The 27,122-nt window shown below is 34.7% G+C and overlaps 1 protein-coding gene across 1 annotated transcript; it reads right to left on the reverse strand.

The window, feature by feature from the left end:
- Positions 1 to 1,381: 1,381 nt before the first annotated feature.
- Positions 1,382 to 23,245, reverse strand: tmem222b (transmembrane protein 222b). The gene is made up of 6 exons (XM_051137587.1): positions 23,048 to 23,245; positions 19,126 to 19,210; positions 15,582 to 15,613; positions 12,660 to 12,756; positions 12,351 to 12,481; positions 1,382 to 5,973 (listed from the first exon to the last, which is right to left on the reverse strand). The coding sequence occupies exons 1-6, from the start codon at positions 23,164 to 23,166 to the stop codon at positions 5,886 to 5,888; spliced, it is 552 nt and encodes a 183-aa protein (XP_050993544.1). The 5' UTR covers positions 23,167 to 23,245; the 3' UTR covers positions 1,382 to 5,885.
- Positions 23,246 to 27,122: the final 3,877 nt, after the last annotated feature.

Raw genomic sequence — 27,122 nt, forward strand, 5'->3', positions numbered from 1 at the left:
GCTATGGACGCAGGATGTGAGGAAATACATTGTGCAAACTCAATAACTCAATTTCAAATGACCATTACTGGGTGCTGGAGAGAAAAGAAAGTAAGAGACAATGAAAGACCAATACCATTTTCTAAAAAGAAATCTGATAAAGCATACAGTCATCTTTCTTCACATTCTGATTAGTGAGGAAGCTTATTGCCTTGTGAATATAAAACTACACGGTCACTCGTTTGGAGTAAAAAAAGGCCTTGTTAAAGTATTTTTCACCCTGTTTCTAGTTATTCCATGTGCTCTACTGAATGCTTGACGTTATTAGGGTAAAAACAACAGTGGAAAGCAATCTGCTACTCGTATTTATCTAACACTCAACAGCCATTGTAAACAACGCATCTAGTCGAGCAGGCATTACCACACGCACAGAATACATGCGGCCAAAATATATCATTACAAAGATCTGAATATCTTCATATTAAAATATGCATTTGATTATTAGCAGTAGAACCCAGAACAAACAACTTTTTTGAATACCAGCCACCAATATCTCACTTTCTGAGTTTCAGACACATGCGTACAGGCTTACAGAGCACAACATGCGAATAAGCAAACACACACACGCACGCTAACGCAGCTGCATGAGGTAAGAGGTGACAGTTTCATAAATATAAAAAGTCTATTTGTCTGTAGTTGTGCAAAGTTCATGTAATGACAAGCTTAACAGCAGTGCATGAAAGGCAAACATTTGCAGCTCATTTTAATGCATATGCAAGTTTTCTCTTTGAAAAAATAAATGTGTAATCTGTTCGAATGCCAAAAAGCAATCGAAAACAGGTGTCACTTTCCATGAATAGGGTAGGCTATTGGGGAAAAACATTTTATTTATTTATTTTTTTTTAAATGTCATTATGTTAACAAAAACAAAACAAAACAACAACAACAAAAAAAACATATTTTTAGTGTATTTTAGACACTATCCTGACACCACATGATGTCTCCAGTCCAAAAAGTGAGGTGTTACTTTCAATTGTGACCAAAAGTAATTTGGAAAACTAGTAAATAATTTTACCCCATGTCTGCAATTTTTACAAATAATTTGGTGTTGACTGTCATCAAACTCAAACTTTAGCTCTGTTAGTTATCAAGATGTGTTTATTTTATGAAATATTAAAAAAAATATGAGAATTGGAATCATGGTGGCAAAAATTACAAAAATATGAATGAATAAAAAAAAAAAAAAAAAAAAAAAAAAAAAAAATCAATAAACAAAATAAATTAATTAAAAATTAATAAATATTTATCAAATTATTTGTATTATATATATATATATATATATATATATATATATATATATATATATATATATATATATATATATATATATAAAATGCAATCATTCAATGTGGTTAATGTTTACAAATAATTTGGTGTTGACTAAACTGGCCAAACTCAGCTTTCAACCCTGTTAGTTATAGTTATTTTGTGAGAAAACTACAATCAAAAAATAACTACAATGCAATTATAATAATTTTCTAAGTAATAAGCACTGGCTTGCCAAATTTGCAAGCTTGTTACAAATTATAACATTAACATTTAATTGAATTAAAAAAATAACTAATAAATGAAAATAAAATAATAATAATAATAATAATAATAATAATAATATCACACAAACTAAAGCTTGTAAACTTTTAGACCTGGACCAAATTATGTTAACATGGTTGCAAAAAATAAATAAATAAAATAAATAAAAATAAAATCATTACACAAACAACAGCTTGTAAACATTTAGACCTGGATCAAATTATGTTAACAAAGCTGCAAAGTAAAATCAAATCAAATCAAATCAAATCAAATCAAATCAAATAAAAAAAAATAAAAATCATCACACAAACAACAGCTTCTAAACAATTAGACCTGAACCAAATTATGTGAACATGGCTTCATAAAAATAAATAAATAAATAAATAAAAATAGAATTAAATATCTACTAATTTCTCAGGCCCCATCTTGTACCCTATCTTTGGAAAGCAGCATTTGAATTTTAACATTTAACATATGTGACCCTGGACCACAAAACCAGTCTTAAGTAGCACGGGTATATTTGTAACAATAGCCAACAGTACATTGTATGGGTCAAAATTATCGATTTTTCTTTTACGCCAAAAATTATTAGGATATTAAGTAAACATCATGTTCCATGAAGATATTTTGTAAATTTCCTATCCTAAATATATCAAAACTTAATTTTTGATTAGTAAAATGCATTGCTAAAAACTTTATTTGGACAACTGATTTATTTTAAATCATAAAAGGTGATTTATTTTGTACCCTCAGATCCCAGATTTTCAGATAGTTGTATCAAACTAGATAGATGTAACAAACCATACATCAATGGAAAGCTCATTTATTCAGCTTTCAAATGATGTATAGATCTCAGTTTCAAAAATGACTGGTTCTGTGGTCCCGGGTCACATTCAGTAACCACAGAAAGACCTCAGTGAATGAATGACTGTTTTCTAAAAGTATAAAGCTGTGGAATGCCATGAGCTTTCAGAGATTACAGACAGGAAATGGAAACCGCTGGGCTGCTGTGATGACCTGAACAGTCAAACGTGCTTCTGATCCACTAGTTCACGTCTTTGAAGACAGGAAAGCCGTCAGTAAGAACGTCACACTTCACACAGACTCTCTAATGTGATCAGCTCTAGCCGGGACCAGCAGGGGCCACTCCTCTCTCACACACACACCCCGGCCCGTCTGAAGACACTCCACCAGCACAAAACACACTGGGCTACCTGCTGCTTTTGGCAATACTTCCAAAGATCGAGAGAGTGTGAGAAGGAAAAAGAAAAGAAAAAAATGTGAGAAGAGAGCAATAGGTAAGGAGGGGAGTTCAGTGATTTTTCTCTTTGACCCGAAACAAAGAGGGGATTTGATCACACAGGAGCCATGGAAACGGGTTTGGTGTTCAGATCACAGTCTAGGATTACGGCAGGATTCGATCGGCGTTTGAAACGAAACGCTCAGTTCATGAATACAGCGGAGAAAAGCAAACAGGATTTCTGTGCTCTGGATTACAGTAATAAAGGTTCGATTTCACCCAGATTGACTCTGGGATTGTTTTTCTTCCTGATTACACACCAAACGGATCCATTCAGATGTACGAACGAAACACTTACACCCAAATCAGAAGCAAGCAAAAATAAATCTTGCGTAAAGAAAATAAAGCCTATTATTAGGATGTATTAAGTTTTTCATTATAATTAAAACATTGATTTTAATGTCACTACTCTAATACAGGTTTTTATTTTTTTTACTATAAAAATAATATAGTGTTTATGGCCCATTTTGGCCTCAGGATAAATTTTCTTCCTAATTATACACTAATAGACCAATTCAGATGTATAAGTGAATTTTACAAAAACAGGCCAAACACCCTAAATCAGAAGGAAATGTATTTTGGATTCAGAAAACAAAGCCTGTTACTAGGATAATTAAGCTTTCCATGACAATTAAAAAATGTTTCTTTTTCTTACTTTAATATAGTTTCTACTGTTGCTGCATTAAAAAAATACTGTATTAAAATAACATTAATAAAGCAGTACTACAATTACTACCGTGATGTATAAATACAATTAATATGATAATATTAATACACTATTTAAAAAAAATCTCATAAGAAACGGTCAAATAAAAATGTAAAATTAAAAAAGAAAAATCTTACATATATAAAATATCGAAAAAAAAAAAAAAACAGAGCTGCAAAACGATTAGTTGTGATTAATCAATTCAAAATAAAGGTTTGTTTGCAATTCTATATGTGTGTGTACTGAATATTTATTATGTATATATAAATACACACATGCATGTATATAATAAGTTACAAAAAATAGATTTTTATGTAAAATATTTTTATTAGGGCTGTCAAACAATTAATTGCATACAAAATAAAAGTTTGAGTTTGCCTAATACATGTGTGTGTACTTGTGTACTGTGTGTAATTATTATGTATATATAAATACAAACACATTCATGTATATATTAAATATTTACAAGTGTATTTATTATAATATTTATAATATATATATATATACACATAATAAATACACAGTACACACACATATAGTATGCGCACATAATAGTTTATTTTGTATTGATTAATCGTGACTAATCTTTTTGCAGCTCTAAAATAAAGTGCTAAAGCAATAATTTTACTGAAGTTTTCATTAAAGGTTTTACAGAAAAACACTGTTATTTTACTCTTTTTTTCTTTCTTGTTTCAATTATGACATTTTACATTAATTTTAAGTTTTTTGTTTGGCAGCCACTGCTGCAATGTGATTTTTTTTTTTTTTTTTTTACAGTGTATAATAACTTAATAAATATTTTTCTTATAGTAGGAAATGTGCTTAATTGCCATGAATAATGTCACATGCAAAAGATAATATAAAACAGGCTTCATTTTCTTTAAACAAAACAATGCTGTAATTTATTCTTTTTGATTTGGGGGTGAAAAAACAACCTGACACTGCATTTGTTTTGATAAGCATCTTCCAAATACTGAACATAAATCATGTTATCATTTTTACATGCGATATGATTGTTAGACTAGGCATACTGTGCCATTACACCAAGTCAATAGTCAATATAACAAAATACGTTTGATATTTCTTGTGAAAATAAACATCGGAAGCATTAAATATATCATTTAATAGTTCATGATTGAAAGAGTAAAGCTTTCAAACAGAACATCCAAAACCCCTGCAATGTGAATCAAGTGATTTTCAGGACAACAAAGATTTATTAAAGGCAACATTATGAATTCTTTTACGTTCCTTCATTCCTGGTCTTACTGTGCATGATTTATTAGTGCATGTTAGAAAACTAAACGTCCGTCATCGTAACCTTTCCTCAAATTATCTCAATCATTTGGCTAAAGTCACCAAGGCCACTGAAATTTCAAGCGTTTGCATTCATGTCTGGTCTGATTAAATCAATTCCCGATGGATAAAATCAAATCCTAGTCTACATTTTACACTTCTGAATGTGTTACATTTGACTAAGTTACTTGATAATGCAATTTCATAATGGTTTATGCAATATAATAGTAGTAAATTAATACAATAACAACAAATTATGCAATATAATAACAGCTGGCCAGGCAGTGCAAAGAATGCTTTTGAATACATAATGCAACTGTGATTTGCTTATTCATTAACTAGCCATTTTTGAATGCTAATCTGCATGAGTAATTAGATTTTAGTATAAAAACAATTACACTTTAAGCATGCCAAGCTACAATATTAAAAGCTATTTATGTTGATGGTTAGCCTTGCCAATAAAACGACTAAAAGGGTACTCTCAAATTAAATTAAATATTAAAAGTGTTCATTTAAATTAGCTTTTGTATTCATAGTAAGAATTTTAAAAGGAAATCCATCTTCCAGAATATCTCAATATATAATGCATTGTTTCTGCAATAAACCATGTTCTCTGAAAGAACACAGCATCATTAGAAATTCATATTCAAGTTATATTTAAAATATATATACGTTATAGTGTTACATTTCCTAAACAGCAGTTATAGTTTGGAGATCAAAATCTAACCAAACGATAAAAGAGCACCATAACCCTCGAGAGAGACACCAAAGTCATGCCTTTGGAAGACAGGTTTTGAGAATAGCGTTTCGTACATCACCACAAGACGTTGAAGCCATGGTGTATTTGCTGTCTCTACCCTACGACAAAGAGGTCTAGCGTTTGATTTTTGATGTGGAGCTCCTCGACGCTCTGAAGAGCTGGACTTCAAGTTGACGTTGACCGGAGTCCCGCTTGAGCTGGAGTGACGGGTCTCCGATGGGCGCCGAGCCCGTTCGCCTCTGTGTGACCCCGCTGGGTCATCGCAGGTTTAGAGACAGAGTCACAGCCAGGATGACACTGGTCAAGATGCAGAAAGGAAGCCAGGTCTTCAAGAAGCCTATGCAACTGTAGAATGAGAGAGAGAGAAAAAAACATCTGTGTGAGAGAGACGCAGTTTAAAGGAGAAGTCCACTTCCAAAACAAAGATTCACATATAATGTACTCACCCCCTTGTCATCCAAGATGTTCATGTCTTTCTTTCTTCAGTCGTAAAGAAATTGTTTTTTGAGGGAAACATTTCAGCATTTTTCTCCATGTAATGGACTGATATTGTGCCCCGATTTTGAACTTCCAAAATGCAGTTTAAATGCGGCTTCAAACGATCACAAATGTGGTTGTAAACGATCCCAGTAGAGAAAGAAGGGTCTTATCTAGTGAAACAATCGGTTATTTTCATTTAAAAAATACAATTTAAATACTTTTTAATCTCAAATGCTCATATTGTCTTGCTCTGACTGAACTCTGTGTATTCTGACTCAAGACAGTTAGGGTATGTCGAAAAACTCCAATCATATTTTCTCCCTTAACTTCAAAAATCATTTCAAAATCATCCTACATCGCTGCAGAAGAACCGACCCAGTCTATGCAAAGTGAACATGCAAAGAGCATCAAATACCCTTAAGAAAAAAGGAAAAACAGCAATATAGGACGAGTTTGAAGTTGAGGGAGAACATGAGATGGGAGTTTTTCGACATACACTAACTGTCATGAACCGGAACAAAAACAGTCCAGGCAGGGCAAGACAAGACGAGCGTTTGACATTAAAAAGTATATAAATCGTATTATTTTTAGTAAAATAACCAATTTTTACGCTAGATAAGACCCTTCTTTCTCGGCTGGGATCGTTTACAACCACATTTGGGATCATTTGAAGCCGCATTTAAACTGCATTTCAGAAGTTTAAAATCGGAGCACCATATCAGCCCTTTATATGGCGAAAAATGCAGAAATGTTTTCTTCAAAAAACAATTTTTTTACAACTGAAGAAAAAAGACATGAACATCTTGGATGACAAGGGGGCAAGTAAATTATTTGTAAATTGTTGTTCTGCAAGTGGACTTCTCCTTTAAGTGAAGATGCAAGCGTAAAAGAAACTAGGTTTTCATACACAAGTGGTGGTTGTCGATGAAAAACGTGCTGCTGTGACGTAAAGGTTTTCTGGGTGGTTCTATGCTGTGTTTAAAATGGTTTGTATGTTTGGCAAAGCACTGTTGTGCTGTCGGTGTACTATGTGTTTTTTTAAAGTGATGTAGGTAGGTACTTGTTCCAAGTAAGCGCTCTGTTTTTTAGGATGACAAAAAGATTTTAAAATTACATTTTCAAATAATTGAGATGGCCAATCCAATCAAAGTAGGCAGGGTTACCATTCAGCATGAATTCCAGTGCGAAGCGTCAGTTTAAAGGGGTTCTATTATGCTCTTTTACAAAGTCTAGGTTTTGTTTCGGGGGTGTACTAGAACATGCTCTCATGCTTGGTGGTTTGAAAAACGCATTATTTTTCACATAATTTACATTACTACAATACATTTCTCTCAGCCTGGCACTAATGGCTCAATTAGTTCCGGGTTTGATGAAAATTCCAAAATGCAGTTTAAATGTGGCTTCAAACGATCCCAAACACATTTGTAAACAATCCCAGCCGAGGAAGAATGGTCTTATCCAGCAAAACGATCAGTTATTTTCATTAAAAAAAAATTAAATACTTTTTAATGTCAAACGCTCGTCTTGTCTTGCTCTGCCTGGACTGTTTTTGTTCCGGTTCATGACAGTTAGGGTATGTCATAAAACTCCCATCTCATGTTCTCCCTCTACTTCAAAATTGTCCTATATCGCTGTTTTACCTTTTTTGTTAAGGGTGTTTGATCTTCTTTGCATGTTCATGTTGCAAAGACTGTGTCGGTACTTCTGCAGCGATGTAGGATGATTTTGAAATGATTTTTGAAGTTGAGGGAGAAAATACGATGGGAGTTTTTCGACATACCCGAACTGTCTTGAACTGGAAAAAAATGTGAAATATTTTCCTCAAAAAACAATTTCTTTACGACTGAAGAAAGAAAGACATGAACATCTAGGATGACAAGGGGGTGAGTACATTATCTGTACAGTTTTGTTCTGGAAGTGGACTTCTCCTTTAAAAATCAATAAAAGTGGGCACACTGCATATTTCATTGCAATCTCACAAAATCAACAAAGCTCCCTACGCTGCACTATAAATCTCTTCTTTACACCCTGTCTACACTTTGGCATGATGCGAGGATTCGTGAGCTTGCAGTACTCAGCACTGAACAAAATGCAAAAACACTAACATACACCCGAAATAATGGTAGCAACATGCTAGAAACGTGTGTTCCCACTCTGTCCCAAACTTCAATTTCAACAAGCTTTTCAAATTTATTTAAGACTTTCTCAAGCCAACTTCAAACTTCGTCTATGAACTTTACGCATCTAGTTTTAAAATGTACTTTAACGTAAAACATTTACAATCACATTCAATACAGTTATGCACACCTTATCACAAAGGTGGTGCTAACCTAAGCAAAGACCATTAATCACAGACAGAGAAAAAGAAAAAGTGAAAAAGAAGACAAATTATTAGGATATCAGAGTACTTTTCCGCACATAGCCTGTTTTGTCTTTACGATATCCGATTAGAATATGCTGCGGATCAGACTTCAGGCTGATAGTCACAATTCTTGCTCTGTCTGACGTCCAATTACTCTACATTCTGATGCAACTGCAACAATCTGCTTCCACAAGCTGGAGGACAAAAGAGCTGCATCATCACTTCATACCTGCAGAGCCTTTTTTAGTGACTGACAGTAGAATTCTCACAATAAACAGTGATGGATGCACTCTCAACACTTTGGGCCAGGAGAAACATACACATAATGCAACACTTTCAATTACTCCTGGGTGCCACAGAGAGACGCCATGACAGCCTATCCTTGTGCGAGTCCCTCTCAGTCTCCCGGGGCCAGTGCACATGCACTGTGCTCTCAGACAGCAACCAGTAATCTGGGGAAAAAAAAAGCTGTGTCTGGAGCAATCCCTTGTTAGACTTCAGGTATCATGTAGGAGCATTTTTAGCTGACACCCAAAACACAGCACTGGGTCCAATTTCTCAGTCCTATAATTATGCAATCCTGCAGCAGAGATGATTTAAAACCAAACTTAGGATATAAAATGGCTGCAAACAAGCAAGCAGAGTCAAACAAACAAGGCCTCATATCTTTTCATTTGTCCATGTAACAGGACAAATAGCATGTGGTGCTGTAATAGTTATTACAACTTTTAACTAAAGCATACTTTGTTTAACAACAATCTTGCCCAAAATTGAATCAGATGCCATCTGATAGGCCAAGACCCCAAAGTCTTATCGGTTTACATGGACACAGAATGAAAATGTTCATCATATTGGTTCACATTTGTCACTTATACAACTCAAGGTTACCATGAGATGAACCTCATCATCTCTTAAAACATGCTATATCTAAACTCAGAGTTGAAACGATAAAATACACTGCACTGGTGCTCTACTTTAGGTCTGTAGGATCAGAGATCAGCCTTTTTCCAGAAGCATTACCAGGAATCACTTCCTTCAGATGTGCTTTACTTGACAGAGCGGTATAGTGGATTTCAAAACTATACTGCAAAAATGAATCATTTAAAAAATTATTTAGATTCATTTGAGTGGCCACATATTTTATTTGACCATTCATCACAAAGTTTTGAAGTGACACTGCCGTTCAAAAGTTTGTGAACATTAAGACTTGTAATGTTTTTAAAGTCCTCATGAAATCAAAATTGACTTTATTTACTTTGTTAGCGCACATTGCTAGTCTTGAGAAAAACAATAAACCTGTGCAAGTTAATCCACTGAAAAAATAAAAATAAATTTAATATTTAATAAATGGTAATATTTAAACAAGAACCTTCTTTTTTTGGATTCTCTGATTAATGAAAAGTTAAAAAGAACAGCATTTATTCAAAATAGAAATATTTTCTAATAATATAAGTCTTTGCTATCACTTTTTATAACACATTCTTGCTGAACAAAAGTATTAATTTCTTAAAAAAAAAAATGTGTATATTGTTAAAAAATGTTTTTTTTTTTACATTTTATTCATAAAAAAATCCTGAAAAAAGTAGCACAGGTTCCAAAAATATATTAAACAGCACAACTGTTTAAACATTGATAATAAATCAGCATATTAGAATGATTTGTCAAGGATCATGTGACACTGAAGACTGGAGTAATGATGCTAAAATACAGCTTTGCATTACAGAAATACATTTTATTTTAATGTATATTAAATAATAATAATAATAATAATAATATTTCACAATATTACAATGTTTTCTGTATTTTTGATCAAATAAATGCAGCCTTGATAAGCATAAAAAACTTCATCAAGACAGTAAACTATCTGCACCAGTAAACAGATTTCCACGTTAATTTTGTGTGAATTTAAAATAGCTGTTTTCATTACTTCAGTGTCACATGATCCTTCAGAAATCATTCTAATATGCTGATTTGATGCTTAAGAAACATTTAATGTTATTATTAATGTTGAAAACATTCATATTTTTGTGGAAACTATACTTTTTTTCAGGTTTTTCTGAACAACAGAAAATTCAAAAGAGCATTTATTTGAAAAAGTAATCTTTTGTAACATTATAAATGTCTTCACTGTCACTTTTGATCAATTTAATGCATTCATGCCGAATAAAAGTATTATTTTATTTAACCCTTTAACTTTCACCCCCATTTTTGAACAAAGATGTGAAAGAGCACTATCCAAATTAAAACTGTTATAATTCATGAAAAAGTACATTTCTAATAAGATTTTGAAGTACCATTTCCATGGTAATGCAATGTCAGATTTTAAAATCTGAGCATGAATTTTGAGGCTTTAACTTTCATTTGATATATAGTTTATGATCATTTCTAAAATATGGAAAAATGCAACAAAAACTCCTGTTATGATGTAGATTTTTGAGGTCCACTCTTGTCATAAATTAATTGATTACTGTTCCTACATAATTTGTAACAAAAGTGGTAAAATATCTATTTAGGAGTCTTAGGATTTAACTGTAATATAGTGAAGTGAACGTAGGTGTCCCTCTGAGGGGACAGATGAAAGTTAAAAAAAAAAAAAAAGACTGACTTCAAACTTTCAAATGCTAGTGTACTTCTTGGAAGTATACTTGAGTGCAGTTAAAATACTTAATTAATTATGTGTAGCTTGGAAAACTACAATGTAAATGCGAACAACAACAAGTTGGGTTATCGTGGTTGTAAACCCTGCTTTTAAACCTGGGTAGAGAAATGTTTCACTTTTGTAATTTAAAAGAGGAATTAGTGCCATTTTTTCCCTGTGGGTTTTGAAAGCCTGCTCCAGAGACAAACGTGCACAGTGTGAAACAATAAGGCATTGAATGTTATGGCTAGATGTTTAGCATCAGAAACCCAGTCACATGCCTCATATTCACCTGCTTTGGACAGTCACAGAAATGCTACGCGTTGTATAAACGCATTATCGTTTTAGTGTTTGAGGTGAAAATCTCAAATGGTTACTGAAAATGTGTCAACTGGAGTTTTCTTTTTTTTTATTTATATTTTGAAAAGTTTACTCCAGAAAAACTTGATAGTATAGTCTGCAATTTATGTTGACGCACATTTATGAACATTTATGTAAATAGGCTGCATGCTGCGTTCGTCTAATCAATGACACTGATGCTGAAAATATGCAAATAAGCATTGTAGGAATGAAAGTTTAGGAATGTAATGTGCCAAGACACGAGTAGTTGTTAACCGCAAGTAAATTTATGAGCAGTGTGAAAGTGAAGCAAGATAACCCAGGATTCTGCTTACCCAGAGTTTAGTTAACTATTTCAAGCATGAAAAGCCCTCTTGTGCACATACTACACCAACAAAAGATTTTCAAACTCAGAAATCTAATCAAAGCTCAAACACACGCAGAAGTATACTTGAAGCAGCAGTGTGAATGTGCACAGCTCTGTTAGGCCTGGAATACACTACACGATTTTTGCCCCTATTTTCAGTCTGGAGAAGTTGATGCTAATTGCCGAAAGTCAGAGCCAGTCTGCAGATTTGAGTTGACAGATTCCATAGAAAAATCACGTAGTGTATTATGGTCACAGATTCCAATTTTTTAATCAAACATTCCAAATATTATCAAACATGTTTGATATTTTCAGCTGATTTTAGAACACATACTGTTTTCATCTGTCATGCGTCTCCTAGCAACAAGCGCATGTTTTTCAAAGTCTGTTAGTGTATGATCTTTAGTCGTGTAGTGTATGATGGCCAGTTTTCCTCTGTCACTATTTACAAAGTCGGTAAGTGCATGATGCCTAGTGTTTTAAAAATCTGTTCAGATTTTAAAAGTGCTGTAGTGTTTTCCAGCCTTTAGTCTCACCTGACGTGTTTGCCGTGAATAAGCGAGAGCAGGCAGAGGTTCACCATATTCCACGAGGTGCTGTTGTCATAGCGCATCAGGTTCAGTGCCATGGCAACATGCGAGTGACAGTTGTCACAACAAAGGTTGTGCTGGAGGGAAAACAGAGAAAATGTATCAGAATATAAGCAGTTTATTTTTTTTTTCTTTCTGGGAAATTTACAATATTATAAAGAGAAAAAAACATTTACTGCTTTGATTTTATAAAAGGAGTCCATAAATGTACATGAAAGCACTTCTCATGCAAAATAGGGAAGAAACACAGATTACCATTCTCTGTTTGTACTCTTCTGATGCGTTGTGAACTGCTGTATCCCACGCATTATTTCCACCGGCATACACTTTACTTACATCCAACATCCAGTACCTGGGAACAAAGCAGATAAATACTGCAGCAAACACATGCAAGTGTGTATCTTGAAGCCCATGAATTATGAAAACCCCACATTGCTGTTTTAACAGTTTTACAACCACTGTTGAAGAATATTAACCCTTTAAAGCCTGCTGCATCACATTTGATGCATTTGATGATTTCTACAGCCCTTTAAATGATCAACATGATCAAGACATGATCTGAAAAACCTATTGTCTGCCTGTGAAATCTTTATTTCTATAAAGTAAAAGTAAGATTAACATTTCCTTTGTTATTATTACTTCAAGAAGAACATTTACTGGAACAAAGCAACTTAAGTTTACTTGATATGCATATATATTAGGGTTGTAACGATACATGTATTCGTACCGAAACGTCACGGTACGGACATTTCGGTTCAGTGCATGAGGCCTTGCAACGAATACACGCAATTCACCCTCAATCCAGAAGGGGACACCCGCAGTAATGCAACTGCCAGCAGAACCAAGTATGTATATCTGCAGACCGGAGATCTCCAAATGGGGCCAGGAACTCCAAAAGTGAGCATAACCTCCAAAATATGGGCGGGGTCTCATCACGCAAAGACCTTCACCATTGGCTCTGGTTTCAGCCAATTGGTATGTGACTTACATTTCAAAACAAAACTTTATAAATTAGACATTGTTTCTAGTTGTTCTAAAATAAAACAAAATATGCTACATAAATAAATATGCTCAGTGAAAGCAGAAAAGCTCGTGGCCAGTGGTGTTTGGACTGGAGTTAGAACTTCTGCTTAATGATGTAAACGGGAATCACCCGCAAGCCGCCACAGCACAGCGCAGGGGAAAGGTTTTACTCTACCGCATTATTTTAAGAAACGGGAGCTTCCCGGGACTTGAAATTCATAGGGTAGGATGGTATAGTGTAACTAAAAAGGTCCAATTGTCCAGTGAGGTCCGGTTGGGGAGTTACGGAACATCCCGGCGAACTTATATTGCATAATCTTATTAACTGTTTATCTGCCACACTATTCAGCACCAATCCCACCGTGCAGTCAATTTCACAGGTTAAAGTTAGGGTCAGGTGTGGGGTAGGTTTAGGGGTTAGTATTGTTTGTAGCATAGTGTAGGAAATCAACTGTCACTGTGACTGACACAACCAATAAAACCTTTAAAATCAGCTGTGGGGCGGAGTTTGCGCTAAACTGGATTGGGGGAAATAATTGCACATGCGTGTCATGTGCCTGTCTGTCAATGGGAGGAAGCCATGCCCTATTTTGGAGCTCTCACCCCATTTTGGAGTTCCCGCCCCCATTTGGAGATCTCCAGGCTGCAGTTATACCCTTCTCAGCAGAAGAACAGCAAATGCCAGGAGTTGCACACTTGAAAACAAAGACCACTAGACAGTGATCATGTGCCGATTCTGAACACGACTCTTACTGACAAAGGAGTATAACGTTACTTAAGGCTTGTGCACTCCACTGTTTGTGAAATGGAGCTTTGTGCTCTCGTATCCTACCTCTCTCATTCGGCACAACTCCAAATATTCCATAATATTTCTGCATTTGTGATGTATCCAAAAGCTAAACTTTTAAGCTTAAATTATTTACTATGTAAATTATAGACTTTAGTCATGTTACAACAGTGACACAATGAGGCAGGCGTGTTAATGTTTGGTTCACTGTATTTTATTTTGATAAAGTACCAACTGTGCTTGTCGGCAATGCTGGAACTGATATGTTTTGTGTGTTTACTTCAACTGTTTCCTTATACCAGCAAAATCAACTAAAACACTGTAATTTACTGTCTTGTTAATAATGCATTACTGTAAAAGGTATTTTGTAAATTAAAGAAAACAAATAAGATGTCGCTTTCTGCCATTCGAGTTTCGTTGCTGTCACAAAATGAACTAAAACTCAGCATATATAGGCTACGTTACGTGTCGCACTGTTTTTTTCCCTTGTTTATCTGTTAACTAAATTAAATAAATTTTAAGTATTTATTCCTCGTATGTATGTAGACTATATACTGCATATTTTATAATATAATAAAATAAAATAAATGAAAAGAAACCTGGCAGAGTACATTTGTTGTTTTTTTCCTGTTGTACCGAAATTGTGTCAAACCGTGACCCCTGAACCGAGGTACATACCGAACCGTGACATCTGTGTGCCGTTACATCCCTAATATATATATATATATATATATATATATATACACTTTTTTTTTCTTAGAAAAATCATGTTAAAACAGTATTGCATTGCATTGCATTATACGTTTTGTCCCCACAATAAAAGCGACAGCGTTTTAATCATAAAACTAAGCAAGTTTTACTAAGACATATTATTAGGAGATACAGAGTGAAGAATAAGTAGTATGTTATACTATTATAATGATCTCATTGATTTACATTACAAGCTACTGGAATTTCAGCATTTTTGGCAATATAAATATCAGCAACTGCACCAAACTGCCTATTTTTCCTCATTTTGGGCTTCTGAATAAACCTGAGGTGTTTTTTTTTCCTTTCAAGTGTGAGCTCCATTCTCCCTGTATCATACTATATTAGCCATAAAAGTTTGATGCATCAAATTTTGATACAAAACACATAAAACACATATGCAAACTTTTACATATTTTGTATAAAGGTCTAATAATGAGCTTTTTTCTGATTATTTCATATGTCAGGCTTTAAGAGTGACATCTGTAATTTGACAATTGCGTACTTTCTTGTATCCTAGCTTACTAGAGACAGTAATAAGTAAGTCATTCATTCAAGTAAACACTGTGGCATCACTTCGTTTTGCTCATGCTGTTCAACACATCACAACATTGACTCACTTTGTCGGTCTTCCAAATGCCATGTTATCCTCCTGCAAGAGCAGAGAAAAACACAGTTAACTCTGTATGCATACAATGTAACTATTAACAACAACAAAGCCCTAAGTATAGGCATTTTTGTTTATTATTCATTCATAAGATTTCCCTCTTTCCTGACCGATATCACTGTGCATTCACACTTCTCTTTGTGAGAGCCAGTAAATCTGGGAGGTCTATATTACGTTCAGCTATCCGTTAGCTGTCACTCATCTCAAGTATGTACACTGAAATCTGACATCTCTGCTCATGGTGGCTCAGTTCTGCTGCCAGGTCATGTGACTAATGAGTGTAGAGCTGCGGCTGACATCATGATGACAGCACTAATTGCCTGACGGCACCACAAGAACACACACAAGCGCCTTCAACAGCAACTGTGAAACTCTGTTTCAGTCCTCTCAAGCCTGTTTCATGCGTAAAGAGCACAAAAAACCTACTAAAATAAATAATTCAAAAATACTGCTTGCAAAATATTCTTTAAAGTACATATTTTTAAACAAAAAAAGTCTTAAAATTAGTTTACAAAAATTAATTGATTATTAATGCCAGGGCAGCCAATTCATGACAGCCATTCACTGCCACTATAAAGGTTGGAAGAACCAGAATATATATATATATATATATTTTTTTTTTTTTGGGGTAAGCTTTCCCATTAATGTTAAAGGAGAAGTCCACTTTTTCAAAACAAAGATTCAGATATAATGTACTCACCCCCTTGTCATCCAAGATGTTCATGTCTTACTTTCTTCAGTCGTAAAGAAATTGTTTTTTTTTTGAGGAAAACATTTCTGCATTTTTCTCCATATAATGGACTGATATGGTGCCCCGATTTTGAACTTCCAAAATGCAGTTTAAATGCGGCTTCAAACGATCCCAAATACGGTTGTAAATAGCCCAGCCAAGGAAGAAGGGTCTTATCTAGCAAAACGATCGGTTATTTTTTATTTTCAAAAAAGTGCAATTTAAATACTTTTTAATCTCAAATGCTTGTCTTGTCTTACTCTCTCTCTGAATCTGTGTATTCTGGCTCAAGACAGTTAGGGTATATTGAAAAACTCCTAACATATTTTCTCCCTAAACTTCAAAAATCATTTCAAAATCATCCTACATCGCTGCAGAAGTACCGACCCAGTCTAAAGAAGATCAAACACCCTAAACAAAAAAGGTAAAACACTGGACTATTTTGAAATTGAGGGAGAACATGAGATGGGAGTTTTTTTGACATACCCTAACTGTCATGAACCAGACAAGACGAGTGTTTGACATTATTTTTAATAAAAAAAATAACCGATCGCTTCGCTAGATAAGACCCTTCTTTCCCGGCTGGGATCGTTTACAACCGCATTTGGGATTGTTTGAAGCCGCATTTAAACTGCATTTTGGAAGTTCAAAATCGGGGCACCATATCAGTCCATTATATGGAGAAAAATGCTGAAATGTTTTCCTCAAAAAAACAGAATTTCTTCATGACTATAGAAAGAAAGACATGAACATCTTGGATGACAAGGGGGTGAGTAAATTATATGTGAATCCTTGTTCTGGAAATGGACTTCCCCTTTAACACTTAAGTGAATGATCCCCTTAATATGTTTTATAGAAATCACTAGTAACACCTACCATTAAGATTGCCTTAGCAACCACCAAACACCTACCAAACACATTTTGCATGCGCAAGAGTCATCATGTTCTGAAATGTAATATTTAATTCAGATACATGTCTATTATCAAGCAATTTCCAAAACGCCTAAACCATCATCGGCCTGCTCATTCCACATGCGAGACGTGTTTCAGTCCCTGTCAGCCACAAACGGAGTTAAGTGCAGCAGATTGAGGTGCACTTGAGTGTGTGTTGGCCCGTATCACCGCAGGTCAAATAACCACATCCTCTCACGTTACAGGCCCTGCTCTACCCAAGACATTTCACTTTTGCTCCTGTCTGACAGAGATCTGTTTAAAGGATAATGTCCGAACCTGAAGAGAACTGCTGGTCTTTCGTAGCATGATAACTTTGCTTTTGTTGGAACAGCTTGTACGGGATTCTTCTGAACAAGCGGTTAGATCCTTCATTTAATACCAGGTGCATTATGAGACAGAGTTGCCCTGACTGTGAACTCTAGGATACGACCATGTATTTTTAACAAGAAGATCTCCAGAACTCTGTAAGCGGCTGAAAGCATTGCAATTAGTCGTGCCGAGAGCTGACGGAGGAGAGGGATGGAGGTGTAGCTTTCACCACATGTCCTCCTCTGCTCTGCACCTTTTTGCACAGGTATAGATTTTTCTTTTGGAAATAACAGGATGTGCTCTTACAGGGTCACTGAGAAAGCAACTGGCGAATGCTGAACTTTCCAGTGATTTCTAGTGAAAAAGATCTACTGCTTATGAACGGAATTTCGCACCAAATTATAGAGACCTTTATCTAGAGGGACGTTCTTAACTGAAACCAGACACACTTTATACGACCTTTATATGTCAACAAAAAGTTGTTTGACATTGTTGAGGTCAGACAGGAGTAAAGTACAGGCCAGTCTATACAGGCCATTTATAACGCAGCTCAGGCGCCTCACAGTAACAAGCCTCCATGGACTTCTAACAAGCTCATTGTTGCCAGATTGAAAGAGATCCAAACCGTCCAATGATAGATTTAAACCTGCACAATTTGGAAACATTCCCAATGTTATTCAATTTATGCAATCTGGCAACCGTGCACATGCGTTCTCTCTCCACTGCAAAAAGGTCCTGCAAAAGATGCTCAGTGACGCTCAATGATGCTTAAATAAATGTTGCATACAGGTTTTTCTTATTTTTGCCTGCATTGTCCAAATTACCCAGGTTAATGGCACACTTGTTGTAAATATTGCAAATTAAATTACATTTTACCACTGTATTGGCAACCTTCTGTTTCTATCAGCTCTCTGTGAGAATCAATCAATTTTGAGGATGTGATACGTGATGTAGTTTCTTAAGATTGTGGATCCTATATAAATACAGTTTTGTTACCTCTGGCACACATGTGCTTCTGAAAATACACACAAATTTGTGTTTTAATGGGGAAACAATCTTTAAATATTAAAGCCAGCATTAATTGCTGTTTGCAATGGATTTTACTTCTGTAAAGTCACATACTTCTCATTGACACTTGACATTTGCTGAAACTGTTTTTTAAAAATTACAGTGGGAACCCAATGGATCATGAAAAGTGTGTGTTCACAGAATGAAGCAAATTTGCAAGTTGCTAAAACTGTGACTAAAAAGTTATAGTATTTGGGTAAGATTAGTAAGGATCGTAAAAGTAATTTCAGAAGAGATAATGCAATTATTACGTTCTTTAAAAAAACATTTTTTCCTCTCCAATAACTTTAAAATGACATAACATCACATATACATGTTAATTTAATAACATAACTGGGTTTAAATATCCAATTATGCACTGTCTCATGTATTCTTGAGACTGTATTTTGAATACACCACAACCCCATATTATAATCGTGCATGTAAACATACTTACTGAAACAAAGTATGGACCTGCAAAATCACGGATCACTCCAGTGGAGGTGCAGATGCCCATGTGGCCAATGAACGGAAACAGCCACCTGAAAAAATACAACAAATGACAACTATTAACGAAATATACAATGACACACTAGATTTGTTTCTGCCCCAAAAAAGACTATGATATTCCAGGAAGAAAAATGTTTATATTAAATGCTTATATTTATTTGATCTGTAAATATGTATATCTTCTGAAAAGTTTTTTTTTTTTGGTATATATATTTTCTTATTCTTTATAACTATAATTTTTATTTTTTTTTTTAGATTTTTGTCTTTATTTTAATATAATTTATTATAGCATAAAAAATTATGGAAAAAATAATAAAACAAAGACACAAAAAACTGAACCAAAATAAATGCATCATTGTTGCATTGTAAACAATTCTTTTTCCTCTCAGATAGCAAATAAAAAAAAAAAAAAAAAAAAAATATATATATATGTGTGTGTGTGTGTGTTTATATATCTATATATATATATATATATCTATCTATCTATATATATATATATGTGTATGTATGTATGTATGTATGTATGTGTGTATATATATATATATATATATATATATATAAATAAATTAAACTCAACTAAGAGTTTTGCATACACTGAAAAACATATTCGGCCTAAATTCAAAATTGATGTATTTGAATTGCATATAAAATTTATATCCATTTGGATTAGACTTAATCTTAATGTGATGCATATTTGTCAGTCATACATAAATGAAATGTAAGATTTTCTGCACAAAGAAAAAGTACTTTAAGTACTTGCATCTGTTTGATTGAATTTAAATAATCATATTTTCAAAATGCATTTATTAAATTACTTAGAATCACCATACGTATGTTCACTGTAAAAACAATTTTATTTAATAACTAAAAAAAAAATGAACATAGTTAAAATATGACTATGGAACAGGCAATAATGAAATAGTTAAATTAAATGAGACTGAAACAAATTGTATTCATTGATAACAAATAAGTAAAAGTAATTTTTTTGGAATTTCAAACACATTCCGTTCATTAGAAATCTTAACCATTTCCTACCCGTTTCTTTTATGTATGACTGACATAAATGCATCACATTAGGATTATGTTAAACCGTGCAATCCAAATAAACAGAAATTCAATGTAATTCAAATGTATAAATCTTAAATGTAGGCCTAAATATTTATTGAGCACAGTCAGGAATGACATAAAATAAACAAGACCTTGCACTGTGATTCAGGATTCACTTTATGGTAACGGACCAGCTGATTGAAAATTATCTGTAACTTCCTGCATCTGCATGGCTGAGCCAAAAAAGGCAATAGCTAGAGGAAATAGCTAAAAATCTGTTATTTGAAATTGTTCACAAGTGTGGAAATACACATAAACATGTATGTTTTTTTGGAGGACAGTTAAAAGCACAAGGCTTGATGCTGGTGAATGCCCTTTTCAATATCATACACCTGGCCAAAATCCAGCTTCCCCTGCTGATTCATATTCATGTTATTTTGGCTTCGGAATTCAAACAAGCAGGGCAACACAACCGGCAATCCAAAGGACGACCAGATAAGGAAGCGGATTAGACACTAGACCAAAATTCCTGTCAAAGTGATTAAAAAAGTATTATCAACAGAGCTCTCAGGGGTGCAATATGAATATCCTGGATAAAACAGCCCCGGCGGAGTTAGTGAAGTGGAGTAGGGCATACGCCGGCACCCCAGATACGCTCCTGTCCATGTGCATATTTATCACCGAGTGTCCTACAGAGCGAGCCGCCGACCCAAATATGGGAGAAGAAGAAAACATGGGGCGAGGAGCTCTCACACTGAGATAGTCTGCAGTGGAGGACACGAGGAGACTGGTCTAAGATCTGCTGTAATCAGATTCATTTCATCATATGTGATTATCAGAAGGGGTTTGGATTCTGATCCCAGACCAGAACACAATGGGTGAAGTGAGCGAACTCAAGCTCCATCCCAGGACAATTGCATCAAAGATTCAACAAAGGTGTCATGTTTGCAACTAATGGTCATAAATTATAATGCATGTTATAGAATTACCGATATGCATTACAAAACGGTATCCGATCACATCGATTTTACTTTACAAAAAAAAAGGCGTTTAAAATGTACCATGGCACTACAATTATGAAAGTATTACTATGGTATTTTGTATTTTTTTTTTAACACTCAGGTTTAAATATCAAAGTACACTAATACGATAATCATAAAAATCACTGTACCATGGTAATTCCACACTACTTTTATGTAAAGAGAAGCGTAAACATTGCAATCACTTTAACCACAGCTATAAAAACAATAAGGACACAATGAAATCGTTACAATTATTTTCAGTTAACAATGGTTGTTGTAATAGTTATCTTTACAATTACTACTCTTAGTGTGAATAGGCCTTAACAGATTTTCTCCTGAACTTCTCAAACAGCTTTTATAATCATTCACAGTGTTGGGGGTAATGCGAGTTGCGTAATAATATTACTTTTTTCAAGTAACTAGTGAAGTAACACATTACTTTTGACTTTCTAAGAAAATATCTGAGTTACTTTTTCAAAAAAAATATTTTGTAAACATAGTAAACATGATGTGACTGTATTCTAGACTAAATGTGAACATGCATTAATTCATCTCACACAAAAAACAGATTCAGTATTCCTCAAAATGAATAAAAGCAGTGAAATGCAAACTCAGAATATGACGCAACCCTGCAATAATTAAATATGTTAAATAAAACAAATATCCTTTATGTATTTAATCCCATTTTATTAATCAGTGTCTTTACTGTTGACAATCAATGATGCAGTTAAACCATACTAATAAGCAAAAATTACTTTAGATAAACTAACATTTGTGCTTCATTTTTTTTTATAGCTGAAGAGTGATCTCCTGCATAACTGTGCTTTTCTTTCAGCCTGAGGTGAGTTCATTTCACTTTTGGTGTAAAAGGGCTTTTACATTAGAATTGTTTTATATTAAAAACAAAGAAGCAAGTCCTACCCAGATTTAAAAAGTAACGCAAAAGTAACGTACCACATTACATTCGCTAAAAAGTAACTAAGTAACGTAATTAGTGTCTTTTTCAGGGAGTAATGCATAACTGTAATGCATGACTTTTAAAAGTAACTTCCCCCAACACTGATCATTCATGGTTACTGGATCAAGATTAAGCATAAAAAAAAGATAGTTTACATGCACAAAATGCAATTTTTAGCCAGTGACATTGCCAAATGAAATAATAAATGTTAGACAGGTTTCAAACTTCAACTTGATTGTTTTCCACCCTTGTCTGATCCGTTTTCTCACACCATATTTTAATTTAATCACAAACCCAAACAGTTTCACAAATAACAATCAAAAGTTATGTCTTTCTTTGTCACAAAGCAGGAATACTTTTTGTCATTTTTGGAGCACAGCAGCTCCAGTCTCCATCCACACACAACAGCGCCAGTCCCCATCCACTTTTACTATATCAAAGACTGCGAATATTCTATAAAATACTATTTTAATTTGTGCTCCAGGGAACAAAGTCATACAGGTTTGGAGCGTGAAAATAGTAAATGTTGGCAGAATTGTATTTCCTTCTGGGAACGACTCCTTTAAACTGAGCGACAGGGGTTTTTTTAATCTGGAAAACTGGTTCAGATGCTAAACACGTTATTGGATTTTATTAAACATCGTTACACTGTTGTCAACGCGACGCGACATCGAAGCGGAGTACACCGCAATTGCTCGATGACGCGACGCAACGCGTCGCTTGTTGGTGTAATGTTTGATGTAATGCATTTATCATAAACACAAACCTCTTTCTACGGGACTGAATCGATTTCAAAACATAAACATGATGCAAAAGCAACAGTGGAGGCGAGAATCACTCACGATAACACGGGGATTGGCGTCCACACAATACAGTAGGGATAGCGGCTTATGCTCGGGTCTATCCTCTCAAACGCTATGTTATAATTCTTCATGGTCTCTATTTCGACAGCATCCGCCATCACCAGCTGTGAGAAATGAACTTCATTCGTTCCGCTTCCTGGATCTGCAGCGCGCTGGCGACACGAGCGGCGCGTTTCCGGGGTCCCTTCGGCCACTGCAGACCACACACTTCATCAATGGCAACTATCAAGCGATAAAAATGACAGTCATTATTGTGAAAGGACATGTTTGACACGAGTATACAGATATATGAGCATTCAAGGCATTTAGCATTTTAATGTTTCATTTTTAGTTTGCATAGGAGGATTTGGGCTTTACATAACATGGACAAGCGTTTGTTTATTTATTTATTTAAATACAAAGGAAATAAAAATTAAACGAATTACTATGTGTAGGCTATGAAAAAAGATACATTTAAAAATCATACTCGTTGCCAAATTATGAGCTACAAGTTAGAACAATTTTAAATTGCTGTTTCATTTTTGTGAATGAAGTATATCCCATATAATAACAATAATAATAGAAATAATAATAATAACAGTGTTTATGTGGAAAAAGGTAATATGCTAATGCACGAATGAATTCACTTTAAAGGAATAGTTCATCCAAAAATGAAAATTTGCTGAATCCAAGATGCAGAAGAGTTTGTTTATGAGAACAAATCTGAAGATATGTAGCATTACATCACTTGCTCACCAGTGGATGCCCTGCAGTGAATGGGTGCCGTCAGAATGAGAGTCCAAACAGTTAATAAAAACATCACGATAATCCACCAGATAATCCACTCATGAATAGTCATCACATCTGAATCAAGAGCGAAGTATGCACAAGATCAAGCACCATTTACAAGCAAAAACAGTTCTTAAACACATTGAATTGATTTAGATGTAAGAGGACAACAGGGGATGGACTTTTTCATTAAAGGAAGCATTATTATGGATTATGGACTGGTATTTTGAAGTTAAAATACATGAATGGTGGATTTGTTTCTCAGAGCTTTTCATTTCACAGGATGTTAATTGATAAACTGGACTAGTGTGTGATTTTATCAGCTGTTTGGACTCTCATTCTGACGGCACCCATTCACTGCAGAGGATCCGTTGGTGAGCAAACCATGTCATACTAAATTTCTCAAAATCTGTTCTGAGGAAGAAACAAACCCATCTACATCTTGAATAACCGTGGGAAAAATTAAAAAAAAAAAAAAAAAAAAAAAAAAAACTTTTGGGAGAACAATTTCTTTGCTGAAGATAAAATATATAAGAAAATAAAAATAAGGTTTGCTCCCAAAAGATTTTTGTTAGAGCTTGAGATATGATGTGTTTAATGGTGTGAAAAATCTTTGGCAGCTTACTAGAAGCATGTGTTTCTCAACTGTGAATATTTAAACAATACAATTCAATATTAGTTGGCCACTTGAACTGTAGTGTAGCAGTATTTGATCCTTATGGATCAATTAACCTCAAGTTTTCCCTCAGTGCTGTATGGATTGCATTGTAAGAGGATCCATCTGTACTCGGGCTGGAGGAGGAGAGGAGAGGCTCAAGGGAATGCTCTGCAGCCATATGTCCTCCTCACTGGCCCCCATTAGACCTGACAGGTGATATATGGTGCACACAGCAAAAACAAACTACTCAGCAAAAGCCGGTGGACATTGATAAACGAAGGCATGGTGACACAGATACTGTGGGCTCATCGTGGCCGAGCTTGGGGAGTTCTCCTCCAAAATGCCACTTCAATTTCTGCCCACAGTATCCAACCCAATTAGGGCAGAAGATTCACAATGTAGTGTCTATTTAAACACACATCAACATCCCAAAGTCCACTTCCAAGATGTTTGATCTATTTTCTCCCTCTAGATTATTCCTTTCCAAGGTCATTTGTATTCGTGCAATTAAAATGATCTTAAAATATTTCGCTTCACTAGAAAAATCCACCTTTTTACCTTGATCTTGGAGTGGTTGCCTATCACTAAGACATGTTCAGGTCACATTTCATCCCTATTAAAAAAATAAATAACCAAAATATGCAGTGTATACAGAAATGTAAACCTAGTTTAAGGACTTAATATTATTTATAGAGTGACTTCATGCACATTTCATCCCAAGTTCTCTTTAATATAATACATTAAGGCCTGATTTCACAGACAGGGCTTAGACTAAGCCAGGATTAGGCCATAGTTCAATTAGGACATTTAAAAGGGTCATTGGATGCCCATTTTCCACAAGTTGATATGATTCTTTAGGGTCTTAATGAAAAGTCTATAACATGTTTTGGTTAAAATTGCTCAATGGTAGTGTAAATAACACCTTTTTTTTACCTTGCCAAAATCAGCTCTGCGACAATCATCCTGTTCTGGTCGAGGTTGCTTTAAATGTTAATGAGCTCTGCTCGCCCTGCCCCTCTCTTCTCTCTGTGGATTGACAAGCCTGTTTACTTTAGCCGCATTTAGCCGCTAAACTTGCTAACTAGCACGATATTAGGAAAGGCGATCGCAAAGATTCATTAAAAAACAACCTTACACTCACTTCTGCTGTAGATGAAGCTGGATCACAAATGATTCGCGCGAACATAGACACATTTATGTAGATAGGGAGGTGCATTCCATTCACAAACAAACATAATCCACTGTATCTTCAACGGCTCAGATGACGACCACTATGTTCATTATTACATCCAGAAACACAACACCTCAATCGGAGATAATCTTGTCTAACTTACATCCCTGCTCCAGCATCGAAACAATGGTCAGACTGTTACAGCTGATTTAGGGGTCTGAAGTAAGACGCTAATTTCAATCAACTATCGTGGGAGCGGCCTCTGTCGGTGTGACGCTCGATTTGAAAAAGGGGATATTATTTTTACAGAATAAATAAAAACCACTGCATGGATTTTTATCATTATGGGGTAGATGTGTACATACTCTGCCAACACACATGTTCAAAGTGTGTAAAAGTGTAAAACTGCAAAAGTGAACTTTGCATCCGATGGCCCTTTTAAGTAATTTTTTATAAACATGCCTTAGGAAAAAAAAAAAGAACATTACTGGTGTGCATTTTGAGACAAAAAAGGCACACACATATATATATATATATGTATGTATATTGTAAGATCAGTCAGTGCATGTTTCTTTTAGCTGAAACAGCTCAGACTTACATTTTAGTTTGGGACTAGGCTTAAGCCTTGCCTGTGAAACTAGTTGTTCTCAATAAATTCTTATAACTGAAATACAAACTACAAATGGAACAGTACAACAATAAAAAATAAATAAATAAATAACCATAAGGAAATTGAAATAATTTTATAAAAAATGAACACCATCAGAATCACCATCATGACTGGTGTCTGAAGCATGTGTTTAAATGCGTTAGTGTCAGTTTAAAAGGGCAAATGTAGTATACGTACAATTTTTGTTTTCAGGAGACATGTATGCATGAGGCAAATACTACCTATTCAACTTCTCGAGGAAGCTGGATGTGCTAACTACTATAATTTGTGGGACTGACTGAAAGAGAATGGTAAGAAGCTTTTGTTCTTCCCTGATTTTCACCCAAGGGATAGTAGTCAGCATTTGCACAGGCACGTTCGGCGATGCATTCATAGCAGCAGATTCTGTTCTGTCTTATTTTTGGGAGAATCAAACAATTGAGCGTGTTTAGTGCTCACAAGAGTTGAATGCATGCTGTGTGATGTGATCGTGGTGAGAAGCTTCACCTATGCTTAAAGGGATAGTTCATGCCAAAATGAAAATTCTGTCATTGATTACTCAAACCTGTAAGACCTTTGTTCATCTCTGGAACACAAATTAAGATATTTTTGATGAAATCCGAGAGCTCTCTGACCCTCCATAAACAGCAAGGGTCCTACTACATTCAAGGTCCAGAAACATTGTAAGGACATCGTTAAAATAGTCTATGTGACATCAGTGGTTCAACCTTAATTTTATGAAGCTACGAGAATACTTTTTGTGCACAAAGAAAGTAAAAATAACTTTATTCAACATTTCTTTCTTACC

The sequence above is a fragment of the Labeo rohita genome, chromosome 19, assembly GCF_022985175.1.
Source record: "Labeo rohita strain BAU-BD-2019 chromosome 19, IGBB_LRoh.1.0, whole genome shotgun sequence".
NCBI classification, from domain to species: Eukaryota; Metazoa; Chordata; class Actinopteri; order Cypriniformes; family Cyprinidae; genus Labeo; species Labeo rohita.

What these genes read in the sequence shown, in the direction of transcription:
- tmem222b (XM_051137587.1), bottom strand. Translation starts at nt 23,166, where the DNA reads ATGGCGGATGCTGTCGAAATAGAGACCATGAAGAATTATAACATAGCG. An exon ending in ACGCCAATCCCCGTGTTATC is followed by an intron (nt 19,211 to 23,047) that starts GTGAGTGATTCT and finishes GTATTTTTTCAG; the next exon opens with GTGGCTGTTTCCGTTCATTG. An exon ending in AAGAGTACAAACAGAGAATG is followed by an intron (nt 12,482 to 12,659) that starts GTAATCTGTGTT and finishes TTTTCCCTCCAG; the next exon opens with CACAACCTTTGTTGTGACAA.